The sequence below is a fragment of the Lygodium microphyllum genome, chromosome 6 (assembly GCF_053477565.2).
Source record: "Lygodium microphyllum isolate KBCC chromosome 6, Lygodium_microphyllum_v1.1.10, whole genome shotgun sequence".
NCBI classification, from domain to species: domain Eukaryota; kingdom Viridiplantae; phylum Streptophyta; class Polypodiopsida; order Schizaeales; family Lygodiaceae; genus Lygodium; species Lygodium microphyllum.
In genome coordinates, this window is record NC_141140.1 from 88,824,531 (window position 1) to 88,838,884 (window position 14,354).

The 14,354-nt window shown below is 42.1% G+C and overlaps 1 protein-coding gene across 1 annotated transcript; it reads left to right on the forward strand.

Moving 5' to 3' along the window:
- Positions 1 to 12,369: 12,369 nt before the first annotated feature.
- On the forward strand, positions 12,370 to 13,949 carry LOC148034785 (pentatricopeptide repeat-containing protein At1g11290, chloroplastic-like). Its single transcript, XM_087680715.1, has 4 exons — positions 12,370 to 12,571; positions 12,686 to 13,018; positions 13,067 to 13,370; positions 13,775 to 13,949. Exons 1-4 carry the CDS (start codon positions 12,370 to 12,372, stop codon positions 13,947 to 13,949), a joined length of 1,014 nt encoding a protein of 337 aa, XP_087536841.1.
- Positions 13,950 to 14,354: the final 405 nt, after the last annotated feature.

Genomic DNA, 14,354 nt, shown 5'->3' on the forward strand with positions numbered 1-14,354 from the left:
CTATTTACTATCGGACGGATGATGGGACCTGAAATGGGCCGGCACTGGCTATAGCACTAGCCGGACCTCATGCTCATGACACACAAACACCCTCACCGCCTCGCAGACCAGGAGCGTCAATCTCATGCTAAAGGACAAACTACCCTAAAGCTTAATTCATGCTTTTATAGTTTATAGTCCAAAATTTCCCTAAAACTCCTCAGAGGGAGATCCCAAAGTACATAGGCATAACGCCTCGTCACACACACATAGGAGGCACTCCATCGACTAATAGTCGAAGCCCCACTGCAGCTCTCCTACATCGCAGGGATTGGCCCTTTGATGCGCTGCTAAACATATAACACATACGAACACAAACTCCTCTCAAGGTACCAATATTTTACGTTCCAGGATGTACCATTCCTTACTACACTTTCCCCTTAGGACCCAATGACTAACCTACAGCTTAGGACATCCTCTCATGCTCATCATTGGTCACAACCTAAGGAAAACAAGTGCCGTGCATCCAAGAGGTTTTCTTGATACCTTTTAATTATTATGCTTAATGCAAATCGTGTATGGCTATGTGCTCAGACAAAAGAAAAATCAGCATCATACATAGCGCATAAAGCATTCTTTCCATGAATTTTACTAGCGCGTGCTGCGTTGAAAGGAGGCATCGAGCCATATGCTCATGCTATCATCCTCTTTATTTAAACCGTTTCCTATTTGCCAAGTGCAATGCATAAATCAAAACTTTTCTTTATCTTTCAATGTTTCAGCCCCTTTTCATCCAACTCTTAGCATTTTGCATCATTGATCAGTTAGATAGGGTTTCTATGCATTTTTCCCTTTTAAAAGAACGATAAATACGCACAAAACATAGAAAAGGGGACAAACCGAGGCCAACCTCGTGCTTTGCCATCATTATGCATTGCACAAATATAGATATAATTTTCCCTAATTTTTCTCATCCCATTTTCTATTTTTTCCTAATTTTAAACCCATTTTTTCCATTTTTGGACATTTTTCCTTATTTTCTTTAGTAAAAAATGAATAAAAATGAAGGTTCATTGTGGGTTGTGGCCCTTAGGTTCATTGACAGAAAAAACTCAGATTTAGTTGGTGTGACATATCATATTTCTCATTTATATAGCAAAAAACCCAATTTTACCCTTAAAACACGTGTTTTTCATGTATTTTAACACTAATTCCGGCCATGTAGCCTTATATTTTCTGCTTTTGAGGTTGCAAACAATTGAAAATCATGGCAAACAATATTATAATGAACTTTCATCCCATATGAACAAAGTTTCATAAAGCAAATAGCATAAAAAGATAATTTTTCTTCATAAAAATAGCATTACCGCTTATTTTCAGGTCTCGGTTTCTTGGTCTTGTTTACGAGACTATTTTCCAGCATGCATTTAATGCTCAGCATCTTCAAGAACAGCACTCTTCAAGTCTTCATCCATTCGGAAGCAATCCGGTCTCATCCGGACAAGCTTTCCTCCATCATTCTTCATTGTCTTCTTCCACACAAGAACAGCCCCTTAAGGGAGAGAGAGGGAGGACAGAGAAAGACTAGAAACAGAGATCTTCATCCAGGCCACCATTTGACGGGCGAAGGGCGGTGATAGAGTCAGCATACAGAGGGTAGGCAAGGGCCATTGTCAAATGGGTAGGTTGTTCACAGCCAGCATGATACCTCCTCCCTCCATCAAGCGCAAATTTCGGCGTCTGATGGCGCCCTCTTCTCCCACGTTTTCTTCATCTTCAAAATCCCACGATTTCATGCTACATTAAAATGCTACATCCCCCCCCCCCCCAAAGCTCATGACCATTTGGCTTTGGTTCACCTTTTCAAATCTTGCCCATTTGTTGGCCTTTTCCTCGTTCGGTGTCCAAATCGAGTGTTGTAAATTTCTACGCGTCCGTCTTGACATCCCTTATTGGCCGATTACTCCTGACAACCCGCACAGTAGTCTGAAAAATTATCAAAAATCAACAAGTGTCGCTTGGGCGCCTTTAAAGCACTTGACGCTTAAAATCGTCCCAGCTGGAGCCGTCGCCTTCAACATTGAATATTTTTCCCTTGATATTCGTAATTTTTGGCTATTTTTAAGCACTTCTCGGCATCAGAACTCCACTCTCATTGGCGACCATGGGATAGGGCGACTCAGCCCGTTGAATCCCACAGTAGATCTGCACAAAATAACCAAAGGAAGCATCAAGCTGATACAAAATAGATACATATTAAACACAGCACAATGCTCACCCTACCCCCTGACAGAACCAATGCATGACATCCACAAGGAGTAGGCCTAGCATAATCTGATAGAAGATCCGACGCTAGTCACTAACCAACTGCTCCAACACGGCCAAACTAAAAAGAACTATCAAAGAGGTTACCCTAAGTGGTGGTCTGAACTGCCTACCTAACTAAGGACAACACAACCAGGAACTCCTACTAAGCGAGGACTCCTATAGCCTGATCAAAAAGCATTTTCTTTTAGCACATTTTTTCTTTTAGGGTTTTTATGTTTCATACTTGGACGTGTAAAAAGGAGGGAGCTGAGCGTAGTGACCCAAGGAGAACATGGCATCGGCCTCAGAACCTATCTCGACACCCAAGAACCTACCAAGCCCTCGCAAGGCGACACGTAATCCTTTTTTAACGCTCACTTTTATTTTCGCTCCAACCTTCCTTAATTTCTTCTTTTCTAGCAAGATGCTACCCCTAGGAAGACAAGGCATCGGCCCTGGGTCTGACTCGTCCCCAGGAACCTACCAGACCTTCGCAAGGCAATGAACCACTGCTTCAAAATTTTTGTTTCTTTTCTTTTCTACTTTTATAGGGGGTTAGAACCCCTTTTTACACACCTTTGTATATATTGATTTTCCTAAAGATATTCAGGGTTCCTTTTCCTTTATCATCATTATTTTTCTTCTGCAGGCTTCTCTAACGGCCTCACAACTAACAGGAACTCCTAGAATGGTTGCCTAGCAGGCTAGCAGAACAGGGTCACCAGGACTCCCTTCTAAAATAGGTCTTTCAATGCCTGACAATGTCGTTTACAGAAGGCCACGACTACTCAGACCTCCCTCAAACATAGCCAACCTAAACCTGGGACTTCATGCTTTGGTTTCCGGTCCCCAACAAGAAACTGAAATTCCCCAACAAGTACACCAACACATATAGCATAAAAACCACAATACTCATAAAGGAGAGATATCACCTGGATAGGGCCACGAGAAGCTTCTACGCAACAAAAGGCTCCTTCCAAGCTCTTCTTCGAACCTGTCTAGCACAAAACTAAAACAAGAAACCATTAACCGCACCTGCACTAAACAGACAACTGGCCCTCTTAGCCGAATGAAATAAAACACTTCACTACAAAACTTGAGCGGCCCTCTTAGCCTAATGAAATAAAATAGTAAAATCTCACAAAATTGGCCCTCTTGGCCTAATGAGATCAAACAGAATAGCATATACACATCCCTCCCTAAAAGAATACAGATATACAATTATAGGCTCCTTTCCAAGGAGGAAAAACAGACTTGTAGCCCTAAACTAAATGCATAAGGTTATGACCCATCCCTCCTATATATATAGCAAGAGGCGTATGCATAACATGTTGTCTAATCAGCCTATGGGTCCAAGATAATAACGGTAGATTGGTCTCAGCTACTCTTTGCATCACCCATAAAAAATCGTAAGCAGTGATGGCAAAAGACTTTAATCTCCCACGCAAAGGTTCCGTCTTCTTGCTCAATCACTTTGTATCCTTTGCTCCACCAGACGAGTTTCCCCTGATGGTATCTCTGCTCCAGATATGGGTGCTCCAAATAAGGGATTAACCGCCCCATCAACCGGCTTTAAGCTCTTTTGCAGGTCTCAAATCATCCCCAGCATGGACCTGCAATGCATTTTCTTTGTATTAGCATACTTAGAAATAATAAGGTTTAATCTTCTTAAGATTAACCTTATTTTTAAACTCTACTCCATGTAGATCAGCTAATAGAGCCGTAGACCTATTTTTTCCGAGTCTCACAATCTTGTAGGGACCATCCCATTTAGGTTCCAGCTTCATTGAAAATAGCTCCCTACGCCCATCGTAATAGAGGACTAATTGCCCTTTTTTAAAGGTATATTTCTTTGCCCTAAAGTCATGCAATTGCTTCATCCGACGTTTAGCTACCTCCTGGTGTAGTAAGCTCTACAACTTCAAATCATCTAGGTGGGCTATAGTCATGAAATGTTCAAAAAGGGAATCCTCATCTCCCAAAGAGTGGTTAATTGCAAACCGTATAGTTGGCAACTCGATCTCGAGGGGTAACACACACTCTTCCCCATAAACCAATTTGAATGGAGTATGGCTGGTAGCTCGCTTGAACGTGGTATTATACGCCCATACTGCCACATACAACTTCCTGTCCCAGTCTCGTTTCTTCTCAGAGACTATCTTAGACAAGATACCCACAAGCTGCTTACTAGTACTTTCCACCTGCCCATTTGCTTGTGGATTATAAGGGGTTGTTTTATTATGCTTGATCTGCCAAGCTTCAGTCAAGCTTTTGATCACTTTATTCAAAAAATGGGTTCCACGGTCTGACACTAATTCTTTCGGTGGACCAAAACGGCAGATAATCTGCTCTAAAAGGAAACTTGCAATCTCTTTTTGCATTGTCCTGCCTTGTCGCCCGCGCTTCTGACCATTTTGTAAAATAATCAGTGGCTACTATAATATACCTCTTCTGGGTAGTAGACGACGGGATAATAGGACCCACAAAATCAATGCCCCACTTCTCAAATGGAAGGATAGCCATGATAGGCCGTAAGTGGGCGTTTCCTATTCTCTCTACTCTCATGTCTTTGACAGGTATCACATTTCTTTACATACTCAAAAGAATATTGGAAGATGGACGGCCACCAATATCCAGCTCTTAACGCTTTCTGTGCCATCAACCGTCCAACAAAGTGCCCTCCACATGCAGAGTCATGACACTCCTCCAAGATAAAAGAAACCTCGTCAGGCATCACACATCGGCGATAGATATCATCAACACCTTGTCGATATAGTGTTCTTGCGATCAAGGAAAACTTCAATGCATGTTGTTTGATCTTCCTCTTTTCGGACTTTGACAAACCAGCTCCCGTCTCTCCTGTTGATAGATAGTGTGTAATAGCAGCATACCAAGATGGGATAGAAGCTGTATCAATTTTAAACATTTTCTCAATATCACTTCCTTCAGCCAAAGTCTCTTTCGGCTCCCCGAAATCCACAAGGCATTCCACAATATCCTGCAATCTCAGTGGCTTACTCTTAATCTCATAATCAAACTCCTGCAAAGTGATTAACCACTTTTCCAAACAATCAGGCGGCTGTAGCTTGTTCATAAGCAACCTAAGCCCTTCCGCCTTCGTATAGAAAACTACCTTCTCATAGAGGATGTACTGCCTGAATTTCTTAGTCCCAAAGACCATCACAAGACACAACTTCTCCATGTAGGTATAATTGATCTCTGAAATGCCCAATTTCTGACTAGCAAAAGCTATCGGATGATACCACTTGTCCTCCCACGTTTGGGCTAAATAACAGCTTATACTATGCATGGTGCTGAAAATATGTAGAACACCTTGCCTCTTTTAGGTGCTTTTAAAACATGTGCTTTTACTAGCTCCTGTTTCACATCCTCAAAAGCTACCTTACAAGGGTCGCTCCATTCAAATGAACAACTAAAGGATAATAAATTCGTTAATGGCAACGTCCTTTCTGCCAAGGCATTGATGAACCGTCGATAGTACCCTATCGATGACATAAAGCTATGTACCTCTTTCAGAGTGCGTGGTGGACTCATAGCAACTATGACCTTGATCTTTTCAGGGTCAATTGCTATCCCTACTGAACTGACCACATGACCTAGCAATAGCCCATAAGGCACTCCAAAGACACACTTCCGTGGGTTAAGAGCGATACAAAATTTTCTGCAACGCTCAAAGCATCTTCTTAAGATAACCAACATCCTTTCCCTTATAGGGCTGCCCCCAGGTCATCAATAAACACTTTCAACTCATCTGAGGAGATGTCACCAAAGGTCTTGTCTACTATTCGTTGCCATGATCCAGGTGCATTGCACAAACCAAAGGCCATCACACATGGTACGCAAAAGTACCAAAGACAGTAATGAAAGTCATTTTCAACTTGTCCTCTTCTGCAATTGCCATCTGGTTATATCCTGCAAAGCAATCCATAAACGAATATATCTCCCTACCTGCTAATTGATCCAAAATATGATCAATAAACGGCTACGGGTAGTAATCCTTAATTGTCTGCTTATTCAGCTCTCTAAAATTTACACATAATCGAATCTAGTTATTTTTCTTTTTCCTGATAACAACTGGTGAACACCATTCTGTATGTTGCACGGGGAAGATCAAACCAGCTTTCCGTAACTTCTCTAACTCTTCAAACAGCCCGTCCCTCAATTCAAAAGGCATACGCCTTACCTTCTGATGCACAGGACGACTGCCTTCTTTTACAAGAATAGTATGAACAGCCAAGCTGGGAGGAATATCTCTCAGCTCATCATAACTCCATGCAAAGATGTCGCGGAATTCGTGAATCAAGGACACATAGTCCTGCCTTTCTACTGAACTGAGCATGGAACCTAATTTAATTGGCCGCGAATCATTCGGCGTGCCAAGGTCCAACTCAATCACATCAGCATCTCTTATCCTATCTTGCGGCTCTATCGGCTCATTTAGAGTTATCTGATAGATATCCTCTGTAGTGGACCCCTTTTTAGATTCATCACTGGATGATGTCTCACTACCAGATGGATTGTATGATGTCTCTAATTCAGTAGAAGATAAAGGAGCTCTCTCACTTTGAGGAGACTCAGGATAAGCATCGACTATTACTCGATTAGCACCTCTACCTAGAACCACTCGACCGGTGGGTATATCGACTTGACAGTCTATTCGTAAGATCCAAGGCCTCCCTAGCAAAACTCGATGGCTAGGATGTCCTGCAAATCTGATCACCCTAAAGTCCAAGAAACATTCTACACTCGCAATTGTAACATGGATCTTAGCAATGCAACCTTCTGATTGTCTTAGACTATCATCAACCATTCTAAGAAGGGTGGAGCTGTCTTTTTGGATGCCTAGACCCAAGCTCTCCATCAATTTTGAACTCATGATATTGACGGAGGATCCAATGTCTACAATGGCATGTTCCACTAATATTCCATCCACATAAGCTGGAACCCTAGGGCAGTTCTTTTCAGCATGATCAAACTAATCTTCTCCTACTCGTGCTATGCCCAAAGGTTCTACAATATATCCAATATGCAAGATCTTCTTAAATTCCTTGCGTACTCCTGGAGATAATTTGATCAATTGTAAGAGGTTCACATCTGGTTTGACTTCACAAAGAGAACTTGCTAAATCAAAATCATGATAAGTAGCCAAAGCTCTCTTTTCTCGCCAAAGCATCCTCTCTTTTGGTCTTTGGACCGGTTTTGGTACTTCTTTCTTAGCCCTTTCCTTCTTTCTTGGCATTTCCTCATCCTTCTTAGGGTCGCCTTTTCTATCAACCGGCCTTAGCGGTCCCCCTTCTATGCTAGGATTATGGACTTGCATCCCCTTATCCCCTTCTTTAGGGTTTACCTCGACCGGTTTTGTATTATCTTTGTCAACCTCTTTAGCCTTTTGGCCTCTTATCACGGCTCTTAAGTTAGAGGTTTCAGCATCATTGACTCATATAGCCTCGATAAAGTTGACTCTGTTGCCTTGTGGCAACTCTTCTATAGTTGTTTTTCCCCTCTGCAATATTTGTATTGGTGCATCATTCTGTTGCAAGTTATTTCCTTGTGCTCTATGATTCACTGGGCCCGATTGTTTACTCCCTTGTTGGAGAGAACTAATCTTACTCCAATAGGTAGCAGCTAAATGGCCCGACTTCCCACAAATGTCACATTTCACATTTGGACAGTTTCTGGGGAAGTACTGTCCACCACACCATTTACAATTGAATCCAGAGGGTCCACCCTCTTCAGAGCATCAACTCCCTATCAGATTTTGTTGCTTCTTCAAGAAATTAATGTCGACAGCTATTTGTCGATATTGTTTGGAAATCATATCGGTATAATGCTTCATCATATCCTTGACTTCACCAAGGACATTAGATGCACTCGACTCATAGCCTCGATCATCGACCCGTCGCTCCATTGGCCTAACAATCTGATTTGGCATTGGCTGTTGACCCACAGGAAAAACATTAGGATTTGAAACTTGGCCTCCAACATTTGGTGGAGCCAACTGACTTGCCATAGGCATAGTCACACTAGGAGGAACTGGCAGTAAAGGTACATTTTGAACCACACTCCCTCTCCCAATAGGGTTAGTCATAGGCATCCCTTGACTTCCATTCGTCAATGATGGATTGCCGCTAGGCACTAAACCCCCATTAACATTCATTCAAGAGGAGTAGGCTATTTGTAATTGTTCTTCTACTCCCTCTGCCCGTGTAATAGCGGTGTCTATGTCTGCCAAGGCCACACTGCTCAATTGTACTTGGATATTAAAATCCAACCCATGCAAAAATTATTGCAATTGGGCAGCTGGAGGAATGGGGATGTAAGTTTGCAACTTACGAAATACTTCCTTCAACTTCTTCGCATATGCTTTCACATTCTTGTGAGGATCTTGGCGCGCTACATTCAAGACCCGCAACCAATATTGGCCACCTCTTTCAGGGGCATATTCTGCTCGAAAAGCTGCATAGAATTGATCAATGGTGGTTATGGTTCTCGACTCTATGCTGTGATACCATACCGCAACCCTTCCTTTTAACGTCATATTGAAGAACATCATGAGATGTCCCTCATCTTGGATGCGATAATTGAACATCAATCTTTGAAATTCACAAATGTGAAATTCTGCATCCTCTTCCGCTAACCCATTAAAAATGGGCAAGGGAACTCCTAAGGGAACTCCTAACCCTAAACAGGAATTGCAATATTCTGTGCCATGATGACAATCGGATTGGCAGTAGGAGCTTGAACTAACGGATTCACAGCCCCACTTTAAGTGGGTAGACTTGGTGGAGGAGAGGAAGAACTTACGCTTCCTCCTGCACCTAACAGAATATGTGGAGCAGTTGGGTGACTAAGACCACTGCTTCTTATACGTACTGGGCTACTCCTTTGAGGAGAATAACGGCTTACGATCTCTAACCACTGCCTAGCCCTCTCAGCACGTTCTGCTCTTTGGATTTCGGCTTGACGGTCCTTGTCAGAGGACATAAACCGACTTCCTTTTGGTCCCTAGAAATCCTAGATCGGAAAACCACCACTTATAGGCGGCTCCTGACAAACGCACCACTGATGGGACCTGAAATGGGCCGGCACTGGCTATAGCACTAGCCAGACCTCATGCTCATGATACACAAACACCCTCACGGCCTCACAGACCAGGAGCGTCAATCTCATGCTAAAGGACAAACTGCCCTAAAGCTTAATTCATGCGTTTATAGTTTATGGTCCAACATTTCCCTAAAACTCCTCAGAGGGAGATCCCAAAGTACATAGGCATAACGCCTCGTCACACACACATAGGAGGCACTCCATCGACTAATAGTCGGAGCCCCACTGCAGCTCTCCTACATCGCAGGGATTGGCCCTTTGATGCGTTGCTAAACATATAACGCATACGAACACAAACTCCTCTCAAGGTACCAATATTTTATGTTCTAGGATGTACCATTCCTCACTACACTTTCCCCTTAGGACCCAACGACTAACCTACAGCTTAGGACATCCTCTCACGCTCATCGTTGGTCACAACCTAAGGAAAACAAGTGCCGTGCATCCACAAGGTTTTTCTGATACCTTTTAATTATTATGCTTAATGAAAATCGTGTATGTCTATGTGCTCAGACAAAAGAAAAATCAGCATCGTGCATGGTGCATAAAGCATTCTTTTCATGAATTTTACTAGCGCGTGCTGCGTTGAAAGGAGGCACCGAGCCATATGCTCATGCTACCATTCTCTTTATTTAAATCGTTTCCTATTTGCTAAGTGCAATGCATAAATCAAATCTTTTTTTTATCTTTCAATGTTTCAGCCCCTTTTCATCCAACTCTTAGCATTTTGCATCTTTGATCAGTTAGATAGGGTTTCTATGCATTTTTCCCTTTTAAAAGAACGATAAATAAGCACAAAACATAGAAATAGGGACAAACCAAGGCGAACCTCATGCTTTGCCATCGTTATACATTTCACAAACATAGATATAAATTTTTCTAATTTTTCTCAGCCTGTTTTCTATTTTTCCCTAATTTTAAACCCATTTTTGGGCATTTTTTCTTATTTTCTTTAATAAAAAATGACTAAAAATGAAGGTTGATTCTAGGTTGTGGCCCTTAGGTTCATTGACAGAAAAAACTCAGATTTAGTTGGTGTGACATATCATATTTCTCATTTATATAGCAAAAAATCCAATTTTACCCTTAAAACGCGTGTTTTTCATGTATTTTAACACTAATTCTAGCCATGTAGCCTTATATTTTCTGCTTTTCAGGTCGCAAACAATTGAAACTCATGGCAAAAAATATTAATGAACTTTCATCCCATATGAATAAAGTTTAATAAAGCAAATAGCATAAAAAGATCATTTTTCTTCATAAAAATAGCATTACCGCTTATTTTTAGGTCTCGGTTTCTTGGTCTTGATTACGGGACTAATTTCCAGCATGCATTTAATGCTCAACATATTCAAGAACAGCACTCTTCAAGTCTTCATCCATCCAGAAGCAATCCGGTCTCATCCGGACAAGCTTTCCTCCATCATTCTTCATTGTCTTCTTCCACACAAGAACAACCCCTTAGGGAGAGAGAGGGCGAAGAGAGAAAGAATAGAAATAGAGATCTTCATCCAGGCCACCATTTAACGAGCGAAGGGCGTCGATAGAGTCAGCATACAGAGGGTAGGCAAGGGCCATTGCCAAATGGGTAGGTTGTTCACAGCCAACATGATGCCTCCTCCCTCCATCAAGCGCAAATTTCGGCATCTGATGGCGCCCTCTTCTCCCACGTTTTCTTCATCTTCAAAATCCCACGATTTCATGCTACATTAAAATGCTATGTCCCCCCCCTCCCCCAAAGGTCATGACCATTTGGCCAAAACTTTGGTCCACCTTTTCAAATCTTGCCCATTTGTTGGCCTTTTCCTCGTCTGGTGTCCAAATCGAGTGCTGTAAATCTCTGTGTGTTCGTCTTGACATCCCGCATTGGCCGGAAACTCCTGACAACCCCCATGGCAGTCTGAAAAATTATCAAAAATCAACAAGTGTCGCTCAGGCGCCTTTAAAGCACTTGACGCTTAAAATCGTCCCAGTTGGAGCCGCCGCCTTCGATGTTGAGTATTTTTTCCTTGATATTCGTAATTTTTGGCTATTTTTAAGCACTTCTCGGCATCAAAACTCCGCTCTCAATGGATCTCAAGGTGTAATAGCTATAATCCTAATGATTGTTGTTTGCACAAGCTACGCATAACTTCAAGAACCCAATGAGCTAGTAACTCGTGATATTAGCAAGACTTTAATGCAAGGTCAATTGGTGTACCATCTGTGCATGTGTCATATAATCTTTACCATGCATGCACTGTCTATGTACATAACCCTTAGGTAACCTTTATGTTCTTTATGCCATGTATGACTTTGTCACATAGCACTGGGATGTAAAGTATTTGAGTACATGGGTTTGTGCGAACCTCAATGCACCATATGCATAAATTTATGTGAGGCCATCTATGGTTGCGGGAAGAATTAACCTATGAACCCCATATGAGTTCCTTAACTATCAAAAAATAAAGTCAAGCTACTTGTTGAAATGAATTTATGCGCATGCCTATGCCTCAATGAATAGCGGAGATGGCAATTAGTACCTAGATATTCGGATATGAACTATCCATACCCAACGTTGTAATTGTATTAGCAATAACACCGTGGCCGGTGTCATACTGTTGCGCATCCGAGGTGTGGAATCCACCAAAAAGTTGTGTGTGTGACATTTGTTACTTTGTACATACTTAGTCGTTGTGTTTGCATTTTTTTCTGTGTGGGCAGTATAGTAGAGAGAGGGGTCTTTTGTTGCCTTTCCTTTCAGCTGGGGTTGCACCTCATAGATTCTCCTTCAACAATGGTGGGCATGATGGTATACTTTCAGCCTATGTTGAGCAGGGTCAAGTGGAAAGCAGTTTATGGTGCTACAAACAAATGCAAGAAGAAGGTTGTATTCCATGCAAGGCAACATTTGTCATTAGCCTTCAGGCATGCAACACCCTTTTGAAGAAAGGTGAGCCATATCCTGACCAGGAAGCCATGGAAGTATTGGAGATTGGAAGGGCATTGCATGCTGATGCCTCTAGGATGGATTATAGTGCATATATTTCTGTATGTAGTGGTCTTATAACTATATATGGTATGTATGAAGATATGGAGGAAGCACAGAATGTGTTCAATGGGTTGCCAGAGCAGAATCCAATGACATGGCACAACTTGCTTGCAGCATATGTTGAGCAAGGCAGATTGGAGAATGCCTTGAGATTGTATAGATAAATGCAAGAAGAAAAGGTAATTCTGAAGCCTCAAGCTCTCATACTATCTCTTCATATGTGTGCTGGCTTTCTTGAAAAAGGGAGCGCTTGTACAGGCTCAGCAAAGGCGGTGTGTTTGGAAATAGGAAAATCGCTTCATGTTGATGCCAAAAGGCAGGGTTTCACTTCAGATGCTTTTGTTGGCAATGCTCTCATACATGTGTACAGTAAGTGTGGAGGGCTCGTAGAAGCAGAGAATATGTTTATTGGGCTAGTAGAGCGTGATACTCTGTCCTGGCGATTGATGCTTTCAGCATATGTTGAGCATAGTGAGGGAGACAAGGCTTTGCAGCTTTTTTCTAAAATGCAAGATGAACAGGTACCTCTTGATGATATTTTAACAAACCATGTCTTACAGGCTTGTTGTGAAACAAGTAGGTTGGAGACATGTATGGAGTGTCATTTTCAAATAACATGTGCAGGATATGATCACAACTTACTCTTGGAAAACACTCTCATACGTGCATATGGGAGTTGTGGAAGCATGGAGGATGCCCTTGACTCTCTGCAAAATCTGGATGATCATAGTAGTGTACCTAAGAAACCTGGGAGGGCCTGGATTGAGCTTGACAAGGCAGTGCATGTGTTCATTGTAAGAGAGAAAATTAACCCTCAAAATACTCAGATTAACTCCAAGTTGATGCTGCTAGCTAATCTGATGAGGGAGGATGTGTGCGGTCCTGAATGGCCCCTGGAGTCGCTCAATTGGGAGAAGGCCGCTTTTCCGTATGTAAAAGTTGCATGTGGTTTGTGAAAAGGGGCTTTCTGAATGCATAAAAGCTACAGAATCTGCGAATAATAGAGGAAAAAGCAAGAAAAATAGGAGATCGAATGAAGGGAAAAGGGGCGCAGGTTTGTAGGCATCGGGGGGTGGGGGGGGGGGAATCGTTGCCAGTTTGGAATTTGGATTTGCTACTTCTGCTTCCTTGGCTTCTTCCTCGACTACTGCTTGCCTTCAGTAGAAGAATGTTTTTTAAAAACCTTCCTTGCCTTCTTGCCATGCGTTTGTTTGCCTCCTCCTTTCAGAATAGCATGCCTTCTTTCTTCCATTAATTGCAGTTGTATAAGGTTTCTCTTCCATGCAATGCCTTCTACATGAGGACCCCACTTCATTGTTCGATGACCTGCAGAGAAAACCCTGCAGAAAAGCTTTTAGCATCGGTGCTACAAAAGGCGTCTTCTTGGCAATCTAGTGCTGATGATTCACATTGGATCGGCTCAGGCTGGCAATACCCATCGATGCCCTCCTCTCTAGCCTTTGCCAACTTGCAACGGCACCCTCAAAGCTCTCGTGAAAGAGAGTGATAGTGTTGTTGAGATCTGCTTGGATCCTCGCAATGCTATCAACAAGCAATATCATTGATGCTGGTCTTTTTATCCAGAGGTACTGAAGCTGAAAAATTAACAGAAATAGGCTTTCCATTCCTGTTAATGGATACAAATTACCAACTGTGGAAAATTGTTCGAGAATACATCTCTACTACTGAGATTTTTAGGACAGAGGGATCAACAATGTGGAGCTGATTCGGTTTCTCCTTGAACTTGGACTTCATATTGTTGGGGAGAAAAAGCAAAGGGAAAGCATAGAAGATTACTAAAAATTTAGAAACATATTCTCAAATAGAAGTATGCAGTATATGTGGTGCAAAAGTTCCATACCTTTATGCAGAAACAGGAAAATGTGAAGGCATAAATCATCACAAGCTTCCT

Bases quoted from the DNA above. Each gene is read 5' to 3' on its own strand.
- LOC148034785 (XM_087680715.1), top strand. From the start codon at position 12,370: ATGGAAGTATTGGAGATTGGAAGGGCATTGCATGCTGATGCCTCTAGG. The intron at 12,572-12,685 runs GCAGATTGGAGA...TTCTTGAAAAAG, and splicing joins TGCAGCATATGTTGAGCAAG to GGAGCGCTTGTACAGGCTCA. The intron at 13,371-13,774 runs GTATGTAAAAGT...GATGACCTGCAG, and splicing joins TGGGAGAAGGCCGCTTTTCC to AGAAAACCCTGCAGAAAAGC.